This window comes from Cryptotermes secundus, unplaced genomic scaffold (genome assembly GCF_002891405.2).
Source record: "Cryptotermes secundus unplaced genomic scaffold, Csec_1.0 scaffold548, whole genome shotgun sequence".
NCBI lineage: Eukaryota > Metazoa > Arthropoda > Insecta > Blattodea > Kalotermitidae > Cryptotermes > Cryptotermes secundus.
Window position 1 is genome coordinate 3,071,306 of NW_019732380.1, and position 23,003 is coordinate 3,094,308.

Below are 23,003 nucleotides of genomic sequence, written 5' to 3' on the forward strand. Positions count from 1 at the left end.
TGCCATCTAGGGTTATAGAAGCTATGCTCTCTGTTCAACCTAAACAACCATGGACTCATCTACCCGCGTTCCATGGTTAATCTGTTGTGCTAGGGAGGTTTACGTGAGGTTGACTGTTGTACAGTGATCCTTGCTGAAATGTTTATTATTGAGGCATGTTCTTGATCAGCTGTTACAAGTAATAAAGGACGAAATGAATTGAAAATTTGTCACTTTATGTTGACATTCTTATCAAACAAAATTTGATACACTCTTAACTGTTATTTGTTCTTTCCTTCTATAATTCCCTATGCATATTAAGGATATTGTTACAGGTTAGACTGCACTGCAGATACGGTAAGTAAATGTAGGTAATCTGTGGTGGTTACAATCGGTACAATGCTGCCAGTGCTGATGGTCCTTGACAATAATTATGTTCGGCGGATGTTTTATCCCGCCAAGTATCGTAGTTGAATACGTTGTATATGATATTCTCATTTAATATATTTTGATTACTCTTTTTTTATTGTTAGGAAGTGTATGTGTAAGAAGTGCAGCAATTCTGAGAACGGAGATTGAAAGTAATGGAAATTGAGTTTCTATCTTAAATACATCAGTTTTATGGGTTTTATAGATAAGGTACGTCATGCAGAATTTGAGGTTCTCACAGCGGTGGCTGAAGAGTGCTGTTTTTTTGGTACGCAGTGCGTAAGATGGATTCAGTATGTTCCTCCGAAACGTCGGCGGACTCATATCGGACTAAATAGCATTACGTCCCAAAAGGTAGTACATCATGTTGGAGGTTAGTTTTAAGTAGAGGTATGCCACTTTCTGGAGAGAAAATTTTATTTATTTTTATAGAAAGGAAAGGAATTCGACGTAACATAGCCTTGAACGGTGAAATGTACAGTTTTGTTGTTAGTATCATGACCAAATTCTCCAGCGTTCATTAAATAAATATTAATAACCAATATATCGGAAAGTTTACACGATATTTTGATCACAAATGAAAAATAACCGTTATATCTGCAGCGAGTTATATGATTATCTTTGGATTGGAGGTTCTTACAGCGGTGGGAATGGAGAGGTCTATCTTCTGGGATATGTCATGTCTGAAATATTGGTTTACTTTCACTGGATTACACAATGTTATATCCCTGAAGATAGAAATCTGCTTGACTTTCATTTAATTTTATATCATAGGTTTTTAAAAGCTCCATAATCAAAATTGCTGTTATATGCTTGGTATGTTTGAAGGTACAACTATGATTTTCATCAGTATCGTAAATAATTTAATTTTCTTGTACCGTGAAATACAAGGAATCATTCTTTGCAAGGATAAAATCCTTGATGTGTCTTCTTAAGGTGTGTACTTTTAATGCTTTCCAGAATTTCTATGAAGAATGAAGGCCATCACATACTATTTACAGTTTCCAGCAGGGGAGAAAGAAGATAAGGACCAGAATGGAAATGGAAGGCTACCAGTTTTAAATGGTGATAGTGATGAAGCTGGAGCACAGAAAATTCACAAGGGACTTTTCAAGACTGCCAGTGTGGTTGAAAAGAGTTCTTGTCCATCATTATTTAGCTCAGAAATTAAAAATAGCCCTTCATTTGTTAGAACTAGTACTAGAAGAGTTAGGTCGAAATGTAAAATTCAATTTAAAATGACAAGCGATGCAGATAATAGTAATGAGAGTGTTGAACTTGATAGACATAGTATCATCTTGCAGGACAAGGAGGATGTATCCATTTCACAAACAACATCCATCAAGACTTCAGTCAAAGAACTTCATGATGAAACGGGATCCTTGCAGACTGTGAGTGTTGGGAAGCAAAATCTAAAAAAGAAGAAGAAATTAAGTCTCTCTTCACAGAAGGTCAGCAATTGTGATACAACAAATAAATCCTTGTGTGTGAAAAGTGAAGTTTTAAATGAAATTTTTGTAGAGTCATCAAGAAAGACAGAGGATAGTCTTTTATTTCAGGGAAATGGAAAATCTAGCCTTTTTGTTAAATGTAAGCTGAAGGACAGTTTAAAGGAACCAAAACAACATGGTTTTGGAACAGATGTAACAAATGAAACTTGCACAGATGATAAGACTTCTGATAAGATTCCCTCCAGATTGAATGAAAGTAACAATGCATTCCATATCCTCATGTCTTCAAGAATATGGCAGTCACCACATGAGCAGGGTCCTGATGAAACTAAAGATCACACATATTCCAATAGAAAGAAGACAATTGTTATTGCAGACGCACCAAAGAAGACTGTAGAAATAAAGGAAAATAGAAAGAAAAGGAAGAAAAAACTCGATGTGGTAAGAAAAAGAAGGATAAAAAAAGCAAAACTCAGTGACACATCCTCAGAAATTGAAATAGGAGCAGAAAAGAAGCCTGTTGTCAGGTCTAAAAAAGTTGTAATTGTGCCTGAATCTGATTCAGATGGTGAAGGAAACACAGCACTTGGCCAGAGTATAGACACTTTGAAATCTAAAGCTGAAGACAAGCAGGATCACAGAGGATGTGGTAAAATGGTTGTGGAAGAGACTGATGATGATTATGCAGAACAAAGTGATGAGAAAGAACTAATGAAGAAAGATGATAAAGTAGTGAATCAGGACAGTCTGATGAATAGTAAACTTTCTACAAGAACATCAAGAAAAATGGATGGGAGCAAAAGCAGATTGTCTCATAAAACTAGCAGTAAACATATTTTAGAGGAGATTAAAGACAATTGTTCAGAACCTGAACAAGACCACTTACACTTAAAGAAACTGGTGGTGAAAGTAGAGAAAATTTCTCCTGAGAAGTTGATACAAATTTCTACACAGAAATGTTATGAAGGCAGTGAAAAAAAAGTTCGAAAAGGAAGAGGGAAGTTGGTCGTGGGTGGAAAAGGAACAAAGGAGAAGGGATCAGAGAGAGAGGACAGAATGGTTAATTGTCAACTTTCCATACACAAAGCTAAAATGTCCCCAAAATTGCCTAAATCTACAAAGAAGTTTGTCATTCAGTGTAATAAATCCACAGGTAAGAGTTTTTTTGAACGAAGAGTGAAACTGGTAAAGAAATCTGAACAAGAAAGTGGTGAATTTGGGAAGAAGAAAAGTGAGACATGGATAGAGGATACTGACAGTGAAGAAGAGAATCAGAAGCAGACAGAAATGAATAAGAAAGATAAAACAAACAAAGCAGCCTCAGTGAGCACTATAGATTCAAATTGTGAAATACCAGCAGACCCAAAGAAACATATACCATTTCCAGAGGAGACTAAGAAAAGGAACAGTTTGTTCAGTTACTTTAATAAAGTTTCTAAAGATGAAGTTTTACTGAAGCCTGAAAAAATTAAAGTGGAAGTTCAGATTCATTCTCCCCCTTCATCACCGTCAGTGAAGCAAAGACGTACAAGTGTTCCTGAGGATAAAAGAAAACAGATTCACTGTGTGAAGAGTAAGGTGTTGGACATGGAAGATCAGATCATTGTGTTGGAATCGCATATCACGAAACCAGCAACTGATGCCAGCTCTGTTTTTGTTGTAACACCAAAGAAGCATAATGAAATAAATGACATGAAAACTCCACCTTCTGGCAGTGGATGGAAGATGCGTGTCAGATTGCGGGAGTCACCTGCGCAACCCGTTCTAGACGACACAGGTATGAATTTTGTATAATAATATTAGACAGACCTGCACAAAATTCTTATAAATCTAGGAGCTAGAATAAATAAAAATAGTCTTTGAGTGAAAAATGTCTTGGTTGTACTAACAGAGAAAGAAATGAAATATCTACTTATAAATTACAGATAGAATCGTTCCTCTACTTGGATAGTTAATCACTCTCTTCGTAAAAGGAGGAAGTGTTAATTGGTCTTGTGTGAGAAGTGACAATCATGGACTTCACGCTGCAGAATTTTTTTTAATTGCTAGTGGGGTGGGACTAAGTCCCTTGTACTGCGGCCACTTCTGGCCTATTGTACCAGCCCAAGATGATAGGTGAGAGTGATTGTGGAACAATTTGTGGAATGACGATTGGCAGGGGAAACCAAAGCACTCGGAGAAAACCTGCCCCAGCGCCACTTTGTCCACTACAAATCCCACTTGACCAGACCCGGGATCGAACCTGGGCCGCTGCGGTGGGAAGCCAGCAACTAACCGCTAGAACTATGGCACGGCCACTCACGTTGCAGATACTCCCATGTATGTGATGAATCAAATCAGATGGAGTGCTTATGGTCGAGGTTGAGTTCCTTTCTTAAGTTGAATTCTCGCGTCCTGCAGCACAGTGTCGTTTTAACACTTTGATCGCTGAGACTTGGGAACTGCATTTTGCTGTCATCACAATTATATATAAATATTCCAGAATTTTCTCAAATTTATTACACTTAACATCATTAAAGAAGAGTAAAATTTTGTAGTCTCTTGGAACACAAATAATTAAGAATGCGTTGTTTGTTATTCTATACCCAATTCCTGTTCTTTTGTTTTTTGTGGTCTGTATCTAATAGTAATTTTGGCCTTTGGGATGTGGCTGCATCCTGTTGAAATTGTTCAGAGTTTTGATATATACTGTAGTCAGTCTCCAATTGGATGGCGACACGTTTCACATCCCCATCTTTATGACAGCGTTTAAGGTGTAGCCGTTTCACTGAATCAGCTTTGGTGCATCTGATGATGGCCGTGTAAGGCAAAGTATGTTGTGTAAAATAGGTCAAATAAAGAAGGAACTGAGAGTTTTAATTAAACATTAAATTCTGGGTTTAAAACTTCTGGTATAAGTTTCACGGAAAATGGAAATGAATATGTGGAAAGGTGGCAACCCTATCTTAAGCTGAAACACTGGAAAGCTTTCAGCGTGTGACTTAGCCACACTCTGAAAGCCAAAATTACATATTTATACTGTACTCTCCTTCATGTTCATTTACACACTTATCTGTCCCTAATCGACAGTTTGATTCGACACTCCAGCAGTATGCCCAAATGTCCAAAAGACTGGCATTCCCTGGTCAGCCAATGATCACCAGTGCACTTGTGTACACATTTACATCGCGCAGCCTTTTGGTTGCGCCATAGCTCATGCAGTTGCTGGCTTCACACCGTGGCGGCCCGGGTTCGATCCCGGGTCTGGTCAAGTGGGATTTGTGGTGGACAAAGTGGCGCTGGGGCAGGTTTTCTCCGAGTACTTCTGTTTCCCCTGCCAATCTTCATTCCACCAATTGCGCCACAATCACCCTCACCTATCATCTGGGGCTGGTACAGTAGGCCAGAAGTGGCCGCAGTACAAGGGACTTAGTCCCACCCCACTAGCAATAATAGTAATAATAATAATACTTCGGGCAGCCATTCTGGTAGTGCGGTAGTATGGTCTTATCAGTGTTTGTTGTTTTTCATTACATTTTGCAACCTTTTGAATGAAACTGGTGAAATTATGCATTCTAAAATGAAAAGCAAAGAAAATTTTAAAATTGGGTTTATTAACCAGTGAGTCAGTGATCAGTGACCTTTCATGGAACCAGTTAACATTGATTAATGGCAGATGGTGCTAGTCAATACTGCAGATATATACCCCATCATTGCAGAGCTAGTCACAGTACATGTATTATGTTAAATAACCATCACACTGAAAAAAGTTTTAAGACCCCAAACTGAACACATCAGTCTAAAAGGTAACAATATAGACTCGTATTCAGGAGGTGTGTAGTTCAGATCTTTGTTCAGATGCCGGCTATCCTGACTTAGATGTTTGTGGTTTTCAGTCCTGCCAGGCAGATGTCTTGATCAGGCCTTAACTGCTTCTTTCCACATCCTTACCAATTCATCATTTATCAGTTACACTATCAGCTGACACTATATGGTCTAGATGCTGTCAGCATCGTCAAATAACCTACAAATACAGCAAAACAAGAGCCATCAGGACCTGTCACTGTAAACATAAATATCTGTGAAGGGGGTTGCATCTCCAGATATTCAGCTGTTTAGTTTATTAAGTAGTGACCTGCAGTAAGCAATGCTTGTAACTAGTTATTTGTGTATTTTTTTTTAAATTATGAGGTGACAGCAGTGATGATAATATTTTCATACCAAAGAGGAAATGGGTAGAGAGTAAAATACCAGCTCAGCCGATAGATGCAGGGGAGGCATTACAAGCGTCTAGGACAGGGGAGAAGTGCATGAATTCAGAAGGAATGGAAAGTCAAGATAATGATGCCTGTGTTGAAGGAGCTGAAGGGGAAATGGAGGTCATCATATGCTCAAACCCAGACAGGAAACCAAATGGTAAGCATACTTTATTAAGCAGAAATCCTGTGGTATGGTTTACATAGGGTTTATGCCAGACCTACCAAAGAAGAACTTTGGTGGTACATATTTAAATTGCATATCTAATTCATTTCAAACAAGTTAGAAGGGAAATAAAAAACAAGAGCCAGAATAGCTCAGTTGTTTTGGTGAATAGTGACAGGCTACGGGCTGGATGACCAGAGTTTGATTCCTTGTAGGGTTAAGATTTTTCTTTTCTCCAAAGCATCCAGACCAGCTCTGGAGACCACCAATCTTCCTGTCCAATGGGTACCAGAGACATTTTCCATGGGGATTAAGTGGCCGGGTCATGAAGGTGAGAACTCACCTCAATCTAGTGCTGAAGTCTAAAATGGTGGAGCTGTACCTCCACTCCCCCATATTTCTTGTCTTTTTTTTTTTTTTGTAACCTTCCAAGGAAAATATTTAGATCAAAAAGGGGGAAAAGCTGGGTGTAGGGAATATTGGTTGTGTAACTGATATTTTTAGGTTAACGCTTGTTTGCCTGCCACTTATTTTACACATTTCCTTATGTGTCAACAGTGATCATGATATTACTATAGCAGTACAATATTGAAATTAATAAAATATTTTGGGCTATCAGCCATGAAAGGTGGTTAAAAATGTTGACACTTCAGGAATCATTTTTGGTCCAGTTATCACAATCTGATTACATCAGGTCCTGATATCGACTCTGCCAATACCCGGAAAAAGTTGTATTAATGATAGCTGCGGTGAAAGCTCAAATCTTAGAAAGTAATAGAAGTCTAATTCATATGTATTTTTGTTAAGTAGTTCTGCTGGTATTTTAATGTACTGTTAGAATGTTTGGATTACAATTCTAACATTTAATTAGACTTTCCCAGCTGTTAAGTAATTTGAAAGTGACCACGCTTGGTAGTGTTTACTGTGAAATTAAATTTTGTCAAAGAATTTAATTTTTTTTTTTTTTAGGTTTAAATTTGTGTGTTAAATGCTTCCAGATATGAAGTTGGCACCGCTGTTTTTACGAAAACCAAAAACTGATCCAGCCGTTGTAGAAGCCCGAAGGAACTTTCTGAAGAGTGGAGTTCCTGATTCGGTGAAGAAGTTAGCAGATATACAACGCAGGTCTCTGACCCACAAAACATAACATGAAATATAAATGTTGAGACCCTATAGGAACATAAATAGGCATGCCTCATTTTTTAAAATACCACTGTACCAAATGTTGAGTGTTTCTTAGGGATTTATTGCAGTGAAATGTCACATGCCACAATCCTCTTAGAGTCATGATTGGGTGGAAATTAGCATGTGTCCATATGTCTGCTCTCCTGTAATAATGTTACCTCAGTTGATGTAGAGACATGCTGTGGGCTGGACTGTCAAGGTTTGATCACCGGCAGTGGCAAGAGATTTTCTAGTCTTCACAGCATCCAGATTTGCTGTGGGACCTCTGCAGCTTCCTATCTTGTGGGTACCATGGGCCCTTTCTCTTGGGGGGGGGGAGTGGCCAGGGCATGAAACGAACCGCTCACCTGTATCTAGTGCCAAGGCCAAGAATGGTGGAGCTATACTTTGACTCTCCCATTATGTCTTCATGACTTGGTGCTTAATTAATTAACCACAGGGACAGGTGTACCTTTACTGGATCTTGAAATTTTATGTTCGTAATGTTAGCAATTATCTCACGTTTATAATTTTTAATTTACAACTGGTGTGGTAGCCATTGAGACTTGTGATGTGGGGACTGTCTCAGTACTTAATGCTGTGGTTTTAAGTCTTTGAAATACATGCAACTAGAAGGTAGGTATCCCTGTAACAGGCCATGGAGACCCATAGGGTTGTGAAATGTTGAGGCTTCCGCATTTTCTAGACAGTTGGCTCAAAGATGGTGGTGAGGTCAGCCTTATGTGCCGGCTGCTCTTTACCTCCAGGAAGATCCCTGGTTCTCATTTCTGTTAAAGGCTGAGTCGGCCCCAGGGCCATAGTGCAGCTGGAAGGATTAGGTCAGTTGAAAAAAATCCCCCTCATTGGGATTCAATCCCATGACCTTCTGGTTTGTAGCACAGTGCTTCAACCAACTACGCTACCGCGATGCAACTAGAACTAATGCAAAATTAGGGACAGTTTTAGATTTAGTACTTGGTACAGTTGTAGTTTTAGGAATACTGCATGTTTTCTGTGTCTGAGAGTTGATAACTGATGTACATTTGTTTCTTCTTGCAGCCTGGAGGGACAGTATCAATTTCTCTTTCCAACTGTAGCCCATGTTCAGCAGCAGGAGGACCAACTGTGTGTATGGAATTTGCCGTTAGTTGAACTGCCCCTAAATACTACAGAAACTGAGCCTCCTACTTTAACATTGAAGCAAATAGAAGCAGTTGAATTGGGCACCTTCAGCAACTGCTGCAGCACAGATCCAGCCTGTAGTTTCACTAAGCCTTCAACACCAACACCGATTACGTGCTTTCAGAAATTGCTTCGGATTCTGAAGTCAGAGTCACCAGATTTTCCAATTTATCGAGCATTCAGACGGCTACATTCGAAATACCTTCAGGGTGTTGAAAAGTCTACGGAAGAGGTATTAGGAAAAGATATTAAACAACAAAAGAGGAGGGGTGGAAAGAGCAGGGTGACAAGGTCAAATGCACACATTGAGAGGCAGAAGGAGGAGATTTGTAACCGGAAGTCAGAGGTCATGTGGACAGAAAAGTACAAACCAACATCTGTGGATGATCTCGTTGGGAACAGACATAGCATAGATCAGCTGAAACATTGGCTGGAGAGTTGGAAACATTACAGCGATGAAATCCAGCACAGAGATAAGGAAAGTGGTCGGAACAGAAAGGGTAAGGGCTTTTGAATTTCAAGGTTATTTCTTATTACTGACCATAGCGGCCTCCGTAGTCTAGGGGTAACATTCCCACCTCATGACTCAAGGTACGCAGGTTCAAAAACCCGGCGGGGGTCGTGGAATTTTTAAGGGCAGAAAAAGTCAGGGAGCAAGTCCTCTGGGAGGGACTTTAAGCCGTGGGTCCCGTGTCATAGATTTATGGTACGTAAAAGAACCTCATGTCTCTAGGAGACCTCTGAGCAAAATTAAGCCAAGTTTCCCACCCAACTAGTTTCCAATTCCTCCGGTAGATGGGGAAGTATCAGGTACCACTGTCAGAGGAGGGGGGACCTCTCTGGCAGAAAGGGACTAAAAAGTATTAGATACCACTGCCAAGTAGAGGGTAGAAACCTTGCTGGCAGAAAGGAACTAGGAACCCCTGCCAGAGGAAGGACGACCTCGCTGACAGAAAGGGACTAACTATTAAGATACCACTGCCAGTAAGAGGTTGGAACCTCACTGGCAGAAAGGGGCTGATAGTAAGCACCAGTACCGGTAGGGTATGGAGACAGTAGAAATTAAAGGGGGACGCACAATGGACCAGTAACCGGTCTAAGTGCATGGGGAAACCCACCCCCTCAATACGGAATATTACTGACCATCAGCATGTATATGTTAATGAGCACATGGATTTCTGTTTGTTGGCCATTTTCATGCCCCTTAGATTGTAGTTCTGTAAACCATTGCCACTTCCGTGATTTGTAACTTCCTGGAAGGACATGCTGTAGCTCAGGCAGTCAATCACCAGCTTTGCAATGCAGTGGCTCTGGTTCAATCTAAGGTCAGATAATATGGGATTTATGGTGAACTGAGTGGCATTAAGGCAGGTTTTCTTACTGCCAGTCCAGCCATCTCAGGTTGCATTTGGCCAAGTTGAAGTTTATGCACATATAACCTTGGATGGTTAAGAAATCAGTGGAATAGTTAGTATGGGTAACAATGAAGACATGTATTTTGCAAGAACAAACTGGACATGTTAAATTTCTGTGTTACAGTAAATATGCTTTGTATTGTTAGATTCAAGCAGTGGAGATGAATTCTTTGACTGTGACTCCAATGACAACATTAACAGGAACTTGCCCAATAACACAGCAATTTTGGTTGGTCCTCATGGCTGTGGGAAGACATCTGCTGTGTATGCTATCGCTAATGAACTTGGCTGTAAGGTAAGAAGAGAAGAATTTTTGGGGTCGAAGCCATGCTGACTGATTAGGCTTTTCATAGTTTTTCTCAATCTTTCCAGGCAAATGCCAAGACTACCTTATGTATGTATGTATGTATGTATGTATGTATGAAGGTGTAGGCCTACTCGGCCCTTGCACTTAGACCTCAGTGGTCCATTGTGCTTCCCCTTTTTTTAATTATTCCCTCAGCAACCCCACGCTTCGGATGAAGCGCAGGATTTTGGAAGTGGGGGCGTCGAACTAGTCACTTGGTTCCATAAAGTACTGACCAAAGTGACGTAGTCTTAAAGAAGCTAAAGTGTCACATTCACACAGGACGTGTGTGGCTGTTTCATTTTCTATCTGACACCTCTCACAAGTGGGACTATCACTTAGTCCCAGTTTGAACAGGTGTCCTTTGAGGTGACAGTGTCCTGTAAGTAGTCCTACCACCCATCGTAGCTGGTTCCTGTTGAGCTTCAAGAGTTCCTTTGCTCTTTTATCAGAAGGTCCTCGTATGAGTCCCTTAGCTTACCTGAGTCCAGTTAAGGATTCCCAGTATTTCTTATGTTAGTCCAGTCTCTGATTGCCTGTTTGGCAACTTCTAGAGAGATGCCACAGGCTGGTTCAGCTCCAATTTTAGCTAATTGGTCTGCTGCTTCATTTCCAGCAATACCCTCATGTCCCGGCACCCATATCAGTTCTACCCTGTTAAAGACAGTACCTTGAGTATGCCAGTAATGCTTCCTTCGAAATCATTTACAGTTCATCAGACGTATCATTCATTGCCGTGTAGTCTAGACACTTACAGCACTAAAATAAACAACATAAAAATTTATCAAGGTTCTAAAGGAAGAGAGTTATATCTTCAGAATTCTAACCAGATGCATGTGTCCATTTCCTGAGTCAGTTATGAATATCATAAATCATTTGTTTCTTAATCACACCTTCTACCTGATCATCAGAAATCCCCCTTATTCCAGCCTTTCAGCAGAAAATTGTCTTTGTTGTTTTTAAATTTTTACAAAGAACATTGGTAATTTTCTGTTTATCCAGATTATCTCAGTATCCACTTTCATATTGAAAAACTTTATATTTGCAATATACAGAAAAGCAAAAGAAAATTGTATTAAAGACACAAAATATAAATATTGTGAAATATATATATGTGTCCGTGGAAGCAGTTATGCGGTAGCAGTAAGCCAAAGCAGACTTAATGCAGGGAGTATTGGTAGTTAAGGAGTAATAATTAATACAAATAGATAATTTTTGGGGCATTGGGCAGCACTTTCAGTATTTAAATATTTTAGTTTTGAGGTTTGGCTGGTTTTGGTTAAAAATGCTCTATGTCTCCCTCTGCAGTTCCTCATATTCCACCTTAGTGGGTTATGTGTTGCAGGTTATGGACATTAATTGACAATTTCTCACAAGACTGACAAAAACAGGACGACATTGGAGGTCACACATATTCCTACTTTTCTTCTTCTGAGTGATGGTAAAGTAAAAAAGTAAAAGCAAAGGTATCCATGTAACAGGCCTTGGAGGCCCATAGGGTTGTGAGATGTTGAGGTTCCCACATTTTCTAGACAATCAGCTCATAGGTGGCGGTAAAGTTGTCAGCCTTATGCGTTGGCCACCCTTTTTTTTTTTCCTGTGGCGCTACAGCCCCAATTTGGGCCTAGGCCTACCTCCATGAAACTCTCCGTTTCACTTCAGTTTACTAGATCTTACACATACAGTAGGACTCCTTGGGCGAGTGATCAGCTCATCGCAAGGCCTCTGCCTGTTGGCAAACACAGAAAAACGCACACAAACATCCATGCCCTGAGTGGGATTCGAACCCACGATCCCGGCTTCCGAGCAAGCAAAGACAGTGCATCCCTTAGACCACTCGGCTACCGTGACTGCCTGGCCACCCTTTACCTTCAAGAATATTCCTGGTATTCATTTCTGTTAAAAGCTGAGTTGACCCCAGGGCCATAATGCAGCTGGAACGATTAGGTAAACTGAAAAAATCCGCCTCATCGGGATTCGATCCCGCGACCTTCCAGCTTGTAGCATAGTGCCTCAACCAACTATGCTACCGCGTTCCCCCCCTTCCCAGCGATGGAATGAACTTACAAGAAATCTGTCACTGAGATGATGGGATGGGACTATAAAGATATTTTGATGAAACAGGGAAGACTTCACCCTGTCTTCATATACTATAGCAGAACATAGAAAAATTAATGTAGTAAATCGTACTAAAATCTTATTTAAACTATAAATATCTGGATGGAACTACAGTGAAGTTACATCGGTGTTTTAAGGGGAATGGCAAAAGGTTAAGTGAAGAAATATGTAGTGGAGGTTCTACTGTAGTTCTATTTATTTGGTATAGGTCCTGGAAATCAACACCTCCTCAAAACGCAATGGAAAACGTATACTGTCTGAGCTACAGGAAGCAACACAGTCTCACCAAGTGAAGTCTTGTTCAGAACATGCTTCAGGTGCACTGGGTTCATTCGTCAAAGCAAAGCCTACTAACTCGAGGAAGGTGAAGTCAAGTAGGTATTCCAGTATTGTGAAATAAGGGACTGTGGAATAGGTTAGTATGGCTCAAGGTAGGTTTGTGAATGTGGTTATGAGTGTTAGGTTCCATGAAGGGCCAGGGAATTTCTTGAGAGGCTTTAAGTTCTTGCTTCTTAAGATCTATGCTCCATGAAGTTATCATGTAAATACAGTTTTGTTCTGTTTCTCCCCATACTGAAATTTGAACCTACATATTCATAAAGAGAAGTTACCCACCAATGTCAGACTCAGCACTTGCTTACATGTGTCCTTATTGTGTGTTTAAAATTACAGAGCCCACTGGAGATGATTCTATACCAAAAGAGGATGGTGATGATCGTAAGTCCAGCAAGATGTCGATTATTTTAGTAGAAGGGGTATGTTGAAGTGTGAGTTTATATGAAAAGTTCATGAATGTGTCATGATTTTTTTTTTTGCTGGTTTCCTCCTCCTCCTGTATTATTTTATGGTTTCTAGGCTTTAAATTAGTAATGTTTTACATTTAGTAGTTTTTATGGCATAATTTTTCTGTTACCTGAAATTCACCTATTAATTGTACCTTTGCACATCGTATGGTACACTCATAAGATATATGCAGTACGTGCCATCTGTTTGCCTTTACTCTTGCATGTTTCATGAACCATGACACATGTTTTTATTTGTCGGAACAGATACATACAGCCATCAGTTGCTATATGAACTGTTTACTGCATGAAAAGTACTATCTTCTGGGATGTGACAATGTATAGCTTGGTAGAAGTTCAGAGACATTTTGCTGGAATGTCAGGGAACTTGTAATGATTGTTGTGCATCATATCTCAGAAGATAGTGTTCCTTATAATCATGACTGTCACACCCTCAAATCCACCATATTTATTGCACCCTTTATTATTACTGGCATGTGTAGTCAAGTAATCTTTGGTCCAAGGTAAAATATATGCTGTGTCGAACTGACATCTAAAAAGAAAGGATGTGAATAGACAGGCTGACTTGCTTTGAAGGAGAATAAGAACAGTTTTTGCTCACTTTGAACATGTTCCTTCAGGTGGATGTTGTTTATGATGATCAAGATGAGGGTTTTTTATCTGCTGTGACTTCATTGGTGGCTTCATCGAAGCGACCAGTGGTATTGGTCACGAATGACCCACACTGCCCCCATCTGGCACGTTTTATGGATCTCCATCTTGTTCTTAAGTTCAGGGCACCGCCATCTGTGAGAATGAGTAAGTAGGTGGGCCAGTGAACTTTTCAGATTTGAGAAATAAGGGATGTCTGAAGGGACAGCTTTTGTTGAGTCTGTTACAGTCAGAAGTTGGGGCTATGTTGTGACAGGATGTATTTAAATTGTGTTGTGAGCTGTGCAGCTGTATGTTAGAATACAGCAGTAGCCCTACGTGTGTTGCACAGGAAAGTAGATAAGATTCTATGTCTCAAGCATGTTGCAAGGTAGGTAGCTATATGAAAGGAAAGTCCTGTGTGTTCAATGAAACCTCTGGTACTGCGATTTTCGTTCCTATTGCATTGTCACATTAATGACTAGGCATGGGATTTGGATTAATAATTATATTGAGCACCGATGACTTGTAACTATAACAATTTCATGGATCTACACACTACAAATCACTATTCCAAGCATTGAAGCTTCTATGTCTTCACCAGGTGTTGCTAGGTAATTGTTCCCAACAGCGGGTATTTTTTCTGCTCTTATTTTCATATTCTCGCTGAATGGCGACTGGCTTGCAGCTCCACATGATTGCATCTTATGGTCTCCTAGCCATCACTCTGTTCACTGGCTGTCACTGTCAAAGTTAAAGTTATGTTATGACCGATGGATGGTCAGTTGGCCAGTCTGTCTTGGTGTCAAGCCCCCATGTGGGGCCCAAGACCAGATTTTCGTTACTGACAGACAGTTGTGGGATGTCCTCTCTGACAAGAGGATGGGCCTTTCAGTTAAAATTGCTTCTGGCCCTTGCCAGCTTAGGCATTCTCAGGCTTGAGTCCCACGGGAGTCATGACCATATTTTACTGTCTCCGATTTGAGATGTCCCCAACCTGGAGGGCCAGGTCCCTGTATTTATTTCCCCCAGGAACAGGGTGGCCTGGTTATACCCCCAGGCACTGGGTTCCTTTTTCATCACCTATGACTCGCAGGGCTACAGTGGAGGTATTCAAATTTACCGTCACAAGGGGTTGACTCTATCTCCAGTTATCACTATTTGGAGGCTCTAGTTATATAGCCTCAGGACAGACCGTGTAGAAAACATCGTTCCCACCAATCTCTTCTTTTATTGTGCTTGTATCTGTTGCCATGGATACATGTTTATCGAGCTTTTACTAAGCAATGGCTGTCTTGTCATGTCACAGTATGTTGAAAATAGAATCTTAATATTCTAATGATGATGTAGTGAACTACACAACTATTTGATGATGACACCCTCAGAGATATTGTAACAGTGTGCGACATAGAAGGGTTACATTTTGAAAGTGCAGGACTGATTCTGTTGTATGTCAGTATCAAATGCTGTAGATATCAACTCTTTCTATTTTCACCCGCAGTTTCACTTGTGAGCAAACTGCTGTTTTGTGTTCATATGTTCAAACTGAGTTTTGTACTGTGGAGTTGCTGAAAGTTTTGATCAGTTTATATGCATCACATTCTACATGAAACTTGGAAAGACAGCTCCAGAAATCTACAGAATGCTTGAATCTGCAGCTGTAGGAAAACCGCTTAGCTGCACTGGAACAATTGAGTGGTGTGCTTGATTTTAAGAGGAGCGTAATTTCTTTCAAAGGTGATTCAAGCTTCAGGCTTCCATCATTTCATGCTGAGGAAACAGCCAGTTTTGACACATCATTGGAACAGATGGTCATTAGGTGTTTTATTTGGATATTCTGAAGCATCTAAGGGATGAGGTCTGAAGGAAATGGAAGTTGGGTTTGTTTGCTGCTTGCTGGGTTGTTTGGCTTTGAAGGTTGATGCAGTATGTTCCTTCAAAATTCCAATAAACTTCTACCACACTACACAGTGTCACATCGCAGAAGTTGGAAGTTGGATTCGTGGATGTTACATCACAACAATGCATTATGTTTGACCACACAGATACCCCACTGAATGTATTCACCAGATTTAGCACATAGTGACTTCTCTCTGTTACCCAAACTGAAAAACACCAGAAAGGGAAGGACTTGAGGAGGTGCCATCATTTATCCAAAGTCTAACATGGGAATTAGATTTGTGGTTTACCAAATGGCACTGGGACAGTTTTTTTTCCCCCCCGAGTTCTTCGGTTTCTCCTACCAATTCTCATTCAACCAACTGCTCCACACTCATCATCTATCATCTGGGGCAGGCACAATAGGCTAATTAGTGGCTGACATACCAAGTGGACTCGGTCTCACCCGATCTCAAGAAACTAAAAGAAAACTAAACATGGAAATTGAACATTGTCTTGGTTCTAAAGGAAGGATGTTGAAAGTGGTAATAAGGAGCAGAACAGCTGGAAGTGATCCAGGAATTTATTATCCACCCTTATATGGTTTGAAAGCAGGTGCAGTACTTTATGCATACATTCTGCAGGTATTGTGCATTAAAATTATTTTAATGAACCTTCCAGACCCTATGACTATGTGGATGGGTTGTAACCTGAGGTTTGAAACTATTTTTTAAGATTGGGAATGGCTTGATGAAGTTTCTGTTTCTATGCCTATAATGATGTCATTAAATAATCAACATTTCTCAGTAGGGGTATTATTAAACAATTAAATTATTATATGTGACAATTTCTGTTTGTTACTGTTTTCAGGTTTGTGGTTACAGTTGGTGTGTCTTTTGGAAGGTGTTTGGATCAGACATGCGGCGATTGGAAGGTTACTCGACCGCAACCGTGGTGATGTGCGTCAGACTATGCTGCAGTTACAGTTCTGGGTGCTAACTGGCGGGAATAACATGCCACGTACTGTAGAGATTCCCAACACAGCCATATCAGAAAACCCTGTAGCTCTGCAGGTCCCTGAAATTGATGTGGTAGATGATCATTCAAATTTGAGTTATATTTCTGGTGACGAAGCAGATGAAACCCCAATTGATGTCCCTGAACATGCTAACTGTACTGAAACATTTACAGAATACAGCGAAAAGTATTTTCAAAGTTGTCAGTTACCATTCCCATTGGATTTAGGTCTTGTTTGGTGGAATCTGGCTTCCCTGATATCCATACCAGAAAGTTTATATCAGGACAGAATTTGCATTAAGTCTCGTGAAGTGACAGGAAGCAAGACTTTGCATGAAGTTAAGACTGAATCTGATGATCTAGATTCTGTTGTGAAAGTGTCAGGTTGTGAGGTGACAGAGAAAGAAACAGAATGTGTCAGTATGACAGTATGTGAGAGAGAAATGAAGGATAGAATATCTTTGTTGGTTGAAGTTGGTAAAAGGAACAGTGGAGAGTCTGTTTTTAAAAGAGTTCATAATGATGAAGACACAAAAGGAAATTCAATTTCTGAACTTTTGGAAGAGAGGGGAGTGAGGAAGAACTGTTGTAGTCAGGCAGAGGCAGATCGCATGTCTCGGTTGATGGAGACGATGTCTGCAATAGATGTTATGTCATCTGCTGGTGCTGGTAATAGGGAGCCTTGCTATAGGACTTGGGATCAAGTTCCAAAGGATGGAACATCTTTGACTGAAGGGGCCCAGTGTCGATGGTGGGAGAATTCAGTCTCGAGGGTTCTGTGCCACTATCTCCTAGAGGGTAATGTGCATAAGTGCAGAACAAGTCTTCAGAAAACGGAAGGATGTTATGTTGATGTGCAGGTTACTAAAGCAACCTTTACAAAGCCAACACAACAGGAACTCTGGTAAGTACTGAGTGGAGGACATTTGATATCTTTGTTATACACAATCCCTGCCAGGTAATTCTATATTATTATATTAACTTCAACTGGCAATGGAAGTTACGTCTGCCAACTTACGCAATACGATGCACATCCTACATAACCTGATGATGCATGCTGTTCTAATTAACTTGAGATACAGTAAAAATATGATATAACTTGGTTATTAATAAATACACGTGTAACAGCAATGCTGGTGTGTTGTGTTGTAAAGTGTCTGTTAACCTTTAATGACCGAAGTGCCCCGTTCATGCCACTGATCAGTATGGTCGTCGTGGCCAAAGTACCCCGTTTTGGCCAGTCGGGCATTTAAACTCTGCTAGTGGAAGCACACGCACAGTCCTAAATATTTTTAAATGTCGTAACTACCAGACAGATTTGAGTAAAACCCTAATAGAGGATAAAATGATACCTAAGTGAACAACAAGAAAAAAAGTATATGTAAGAGTCATGCCCAACCTCATCCACAAGCCAGTACTTTTATTGCAGATTGTGCAGATTGTGTTAACAATATATAGTAAAATTCAACGTACATACCTCTTTTGTTGTTATCTGCTTGATGTATATTAGGCTCCGCCCCCTGCATCATCTAACTAAATCTTGGCTTTGTGTGGTATTCTTTGAAGCACCCGAGAATGCACAGGCCTACATCACATATCTCGCACTTTGTGTGGATTCTTCTCCTCTTCCCACGTGCAGAACAAATGTGGCAGTTCAGTCTCTTGTCTGACTGGATTGGCCAGTGGTCTCAATTGGCCTTCTCTAGGCGATATATTGTAGATGAAAGAGCAAGAGGTCGACCTGAGGGCCCCTGGTGGCGAGGGCGACACGTTGCAGCATGTTGCACACAAGGGTTAGACAAAAGTCTCTGTGTGATATTTTCACACAGGATGACAGCAGGTTCAGTATCATCAGATCTAGTAAATGGAAGAATAGTTTCTTCGTCCATTTCCAAGTCCGACAGCTGATGGAATAACTGTTTGTCATCCTGTCTGCTTTGTCAACATATCCCATGTGCATTTATGTCTTGTGATAGGCCCTTCCGATTTGGTCCGACTGTCCCGCAGCAACTTATTTCTTCTCCATCAGTTCATCAAACAAGTCTGGTGATGATAAGAAATTGTCCATATACAGTTTGTGCCCAACCCCCTCGACTCTTTAGCAGAGGTCCCTGACCGTTGCATGTGTCGCTGTCACTTCTTGGTCAGTGCATGTTCTGTCTTTACCTAAGTAAACCTTCATGTCGTATGTATAGCCTGCTGAATCAGAGAGCTTGAAGATTTTGATTCCGAAACGTTTGTGTTTCTTAGGAATGTATTGTCTGAAAATAACCCTCCCTTTGAATTTTACAATTATTTCAACAGCCAGATCCTCCGAAGGATTATAATATTTTTCATATCCATCATTTAGAGTGTCAAAAATAGTCTGAATTTTCCATAGTCTGTCACAATTGTCGGCTTGTCTGTCAATTCCTGCATTGTTGTCTGTAAAGTGAAGGAAGCTAAGAATGTGAATAAATCGGTCGTGTTTCAATGTCCTACCATAGAAAGATGTGAGAAATTGCTCAGCATTCGCCCAGTAGTCTCTTATTCAGTCTCTAATGTCATGGCCCATTTGAATAATGATCCCTAAAAAAAGAAACATTTCAGAATCGGTAATGTTAGGGAGTGGAGAAGGTCTGTCTTCAAGGCTGTGGAGATATCTGTTAGTCTCTTCCACCAGCAGATGGATATTTCCTGTGAAGAATAACATGAACACGCAGAGTGGAGTGGAATTCTTATTCACATGTGAAGCTTCGTTAAGATTTATCCCCACTGCTCCACCAGAAAACTTATTCGCACCCTTCCTGCCATGCTGTTGTGGTGGTCCCCATGATGATGATTATGATGATGACAATGATGATAGTGATGTTGGCAGTGGCTGCATGAGTTCTTCATCATCCACATCTTCGTAGCCCCAACCATTATCTTCATCTTCTGTGCAGCAGTCCAAATCAGAATTGAATATCAGTTGCCTTTCAATTTCATAATTTTCCAAACGTTTCATTGCCATGGTAAGATGAAATGAAACTACAGAATTGGATTTCACTATGACTGCACAGAAAACAGACCGCACTTTGTATCTCAGCCACGTTGCAACTGTCTGTTCATGACCATAGAAAGGGCGATAATCTCTTGCAGCTATAACGGAAGGTCTCAGCACTGAAGAAGGGACTGTCAAATTGTTCCTTCTACTTTTTCTTGAATAGCCATGCTTTCATTCTTGTGTCCTTTAGTCAAAAGATTAAAAAATCCGAAGAGTGTAAGCAGTGCTAGCAGAAGGCCAGATGATTGTATTGCTTCCATCTGTTTTATGACACCAGGGACTGCTAAATTTGGAAACGATTTTTACAGTACGCATCAAAATTAAAAGAAAAAATTGAAAATAGAATATAACTTTTGTATAAAATTTGTGTTCTTTGCTGATACACACAAAGTTAATTCCATCCATTTATCACAAAAATTGGGTTAGATATGGCATTTTTAAACACAGTGCTTGTTTAAGTGCCCTAACAGGAACAGACATTTAAATGCAGAGTAGGAACAGGCATTTAAACACGCACCAGCAACGGGCATTTAAATAAACTCCAGCCAGCTCAAGCTTACCACCATTTGTGAAGTCCAGTGTTTAAAGGTTAAATAAACCTGTACTCTTCGAAGTCATTAGGCACAGTTCAGTTACCGTCAGCTAGCCGGTTTTACCCCTTGTGATGTTGTATTTTGAAATCTTGTCTATCTCAGATTGAAGTTTCATGTAGTCTTGTAGGCGAATACTGATGTTTCTGAAGAACATGCCGACTCCATCTTCAGGTTTGATATGTGTAGTGTGAAGGGTTGGTTCAGCATACAAGACGGGTTGCTAGAAAAGTGGTCTGTCAGAGCCACAGAAGGAGTAATGATAATACAAGGTGGTTCAAATATGACCGGGACTGATTTTTTTAAAAATATAATTGCCAAACAATTGCACATGTCAGTCTTCAACGTACTCCCCTCCGGAGTCTTATTTTTTCCAACGTTTTGGAAGCATTCTGATGCCCTTTTAAAAAAAGGTTTGTAGTTGGTAGCATATCCACTCCCAAACAGTCTGGATGACAGCGTCATCTACAAACTGCATGCCTTGCAAGTCTGATTTGAGCCTTCCGAACAGGTAGAAATCACTTGGGGCCAAATCGGGACTGTACGGCGGATGTGTCAGAAGGTTCCATTTCAGTTTCTGGAGGGTTTCCATTGTTTTTGCTGTATGGGGGTGTGCATTGTCTTGAAGGAAGGATACCCGCTTTCCACCTTTCTTCCGCTTGGATCGGATCTTTTCCTTCATGTCTGTTGCCAGGAGGTCTGAGTAATAAGCTGCATTGACTGTTCTGGCATCTGTCAGAAAGTCTACATGGATAACCCCCTGCTAGTCCCAGAAGAACGTTGCCATCACTTTTCCTGCTGAGCCGCTCCTCCGCGCTCTCTTGGGTTTGGGAGAACTGGTATGCCGCCACTTGCATGATGACTGCTGTGACTCTGGAATGAAGTAGTGCACCCACGTTTCATCGATGGTCGCTATAGACTTCAAAAATACATCACCTTCGTCTTCAAACTGCTTTAGGAGACGACTGGCAGCTTGCATGCGCACCATTTTGTTCACGTCTGTCAAAGTGCGTGGTACCCACTGTGCATTCACCTTGCGATAGTGCAGGTGGTATTTCACGATGTCTTCTACGCTACCAACACTGATGGACAGCATTGCTCCAAGTTCCTTGATAGTGATGCACCTAGTCTCACAAATAAGCACATCTGCATGATCAATGTTTGGCTTGGTGACGGATGTTCGCAGCCGATGATCATTCAGTTCATTCTCCACGCGCTCTCTGCCCTCTCTGAAGCACTTACACCACTCAAACACACGGGTCTGTGAGAGACACTCTTCCCAGTACTGTTGTTGGAGTCTGTGGTGAATTTCAGCGGACGGGATGTTTTCTCCAATGAGGAATTTGATCACAGTGCGTTGTTCCACGCTCCGTGGTACCTTCTGTTTACTCATTACTCTAGCAACTCCCAGACAGGACTGAACAGGTTCTAACCCGAACAGGAGGGAGGGTGGAGGTTGTGGCTTCACTCTCTGAAGGTCGCACAGCTGCTGTGCAGTGCGGCTTGTTTACACACAAATCAGTCCCAGTCATACTTGAACCACCTTCTAGTAAGTGAGCAAATGGCCCCTTTTGTAGAAAACACAGTATTGTCTTTATCAGCCTTTGCTGTTGGTTCACAGTTCTCTCTGCCATCAGAATGCAGTCTGTGTCAAGTTACTGTATGACCCTCTTAGGTATATTCCTTTGTGCTGTTCTCATGTTGAAACATTGAGAGTTTTTTTGTTGCAGGTGGCGATCGGTACAGCATGCTGCAGATGATACAGTCTTACCTGCAGTGCCACTCTGGTGTCGTCCTGATCACCATTCTGTGTCTTGTGATTACATTCCGATGTTGCGAACTGTTTGTCGTTATGAGCAAGATCGCCTTGCCTGTAATACGAAGCGTCACAGCAGGTTCTTTCACTACCTCAAGGGTCTCAATGTGCATGTCAGTGATGCAACTTGTAGTACACTGTGTGCTGTGTTTGCTGACACACATACAACATAGTACCAGAGATGTAATTTTAATTGTAAATTTAGTGTGATATTTTACTGACATTAATGTGTGAATGATAATTTTAAAGGAATTGGTATGTCATGTCAGATATCAAAACAGAAATCTTGGTAAGATGAGTGTAATCAGATAAACAAGGGAATGAACTTATTGTCACATATGCAGTGTTGTCGTGACGAATAATTGTGGGTTCTAGATTTGATGATTGGATATATTGGGCGTCTCTATTACAATCACAGTTGATTATAACAGTTCACATATTGAACTCCTTGATAACGAGACTCTCTCTGTTGTCTCAGTCTCGGACTGGTCTCTAGTCTCTCGAATTCTCGCTCTGTACTTGAATTCATGAATCCACGGCCTTTTATAAAATGCCTGAGAACCTGATAGAGATCACCGCCTCCAAAGGGTTTCCATTCTTCTCTTTAAGAATGTGTTGTGTTGGAAACCATGTATTTATTCCTAAGCAACTGTTTCGTTTCTAAATGTTTACAATTTGTTACCTGGTAGTGCTTCATTCACCACTGTATATTTTAATGGGAATGTGTCTCTGTCCATTGCTCAGCAATGGACATCTGGC

At 40.7% G+C, this 23,003-nt stretch overlaps 1 protein-coding gene across 4 annotated transcripts; it reads left to right on the forward strand.

Annotated features, from left to right (window-relative positions):
- Nucleotides 1-254: 254 nt before the first annotated feature.
- Nucleotides 255-22,437, forward strand: LOC111867615 (ATPase family AAA domain-containing protein 5). Of its 4 annotated transcripts, none has more exons than XM_033752728.1 (11): nucleotides 255-336; nucleotides 1,369-3,636; nucleotides 6,030-6,254; nucleotides 7,259-7,385; nucleotides 8,484-9,106; nucleotides 10,168-10,316; nucleotides 12,694-12,859; nucleotides 13,158-13,240; nucleotides 13,909-14,086; nucleotides 16,667-17,717; nucleotides 22,159-22,437. In XM_033752728.1, exons 2-11 carry the CDS (start codon nucleotides 1,383-1,385, stop codon nucleotides 22,415-22,417), a joined length of 5,115 nt encoding a protein of 1,704 aa, XP_033608619.1. In that variant the 5' UTR covers nucleotides 255-336; nucleotides 1,369-1,382; the 3' UTR covers nucleotides 22,418-22,437. The 4 variants fall into 4 exon arrangements, with proteins under 4 accessions (XP_033608619.1, XP_023713380.1, XP_023713382.1 ...); XM_023857612.2 differs by lacking the exon at nucleotides 255-336 and adding an exon at nucleotides 370-618; XM_023857614.2 differs by lacking the exon at nucleotides 255-336 and adding an exon at nucleotides 628-781.
- Nucleotides 22,438-23,003: the final 566 nt, after the last annotated feature.

Coding starts and splice junctions, on each gene's coding strand:
- LOC111867615 (XM_033752728.1), top strand. CDS start 1,383: ATGAAGGCCATCACATACTATTTACAGTTTCCAGCAGGGGAGAAAGAA. Junction 12,860..13,157: donor CTCGAGGAAGGTGAAGTCAA/GTAGGTATTCCA, acceptor TTAAAATTACAG/AGCCCACTGGAGATGATTCT. Junction 14,087..16,666: donor ACCGCCATCTGTGAGAATGA/GTAAGTAGGTGG, acceptor TACTGTTTTCAG/GTTTGTGGTTACAGTTGGTG.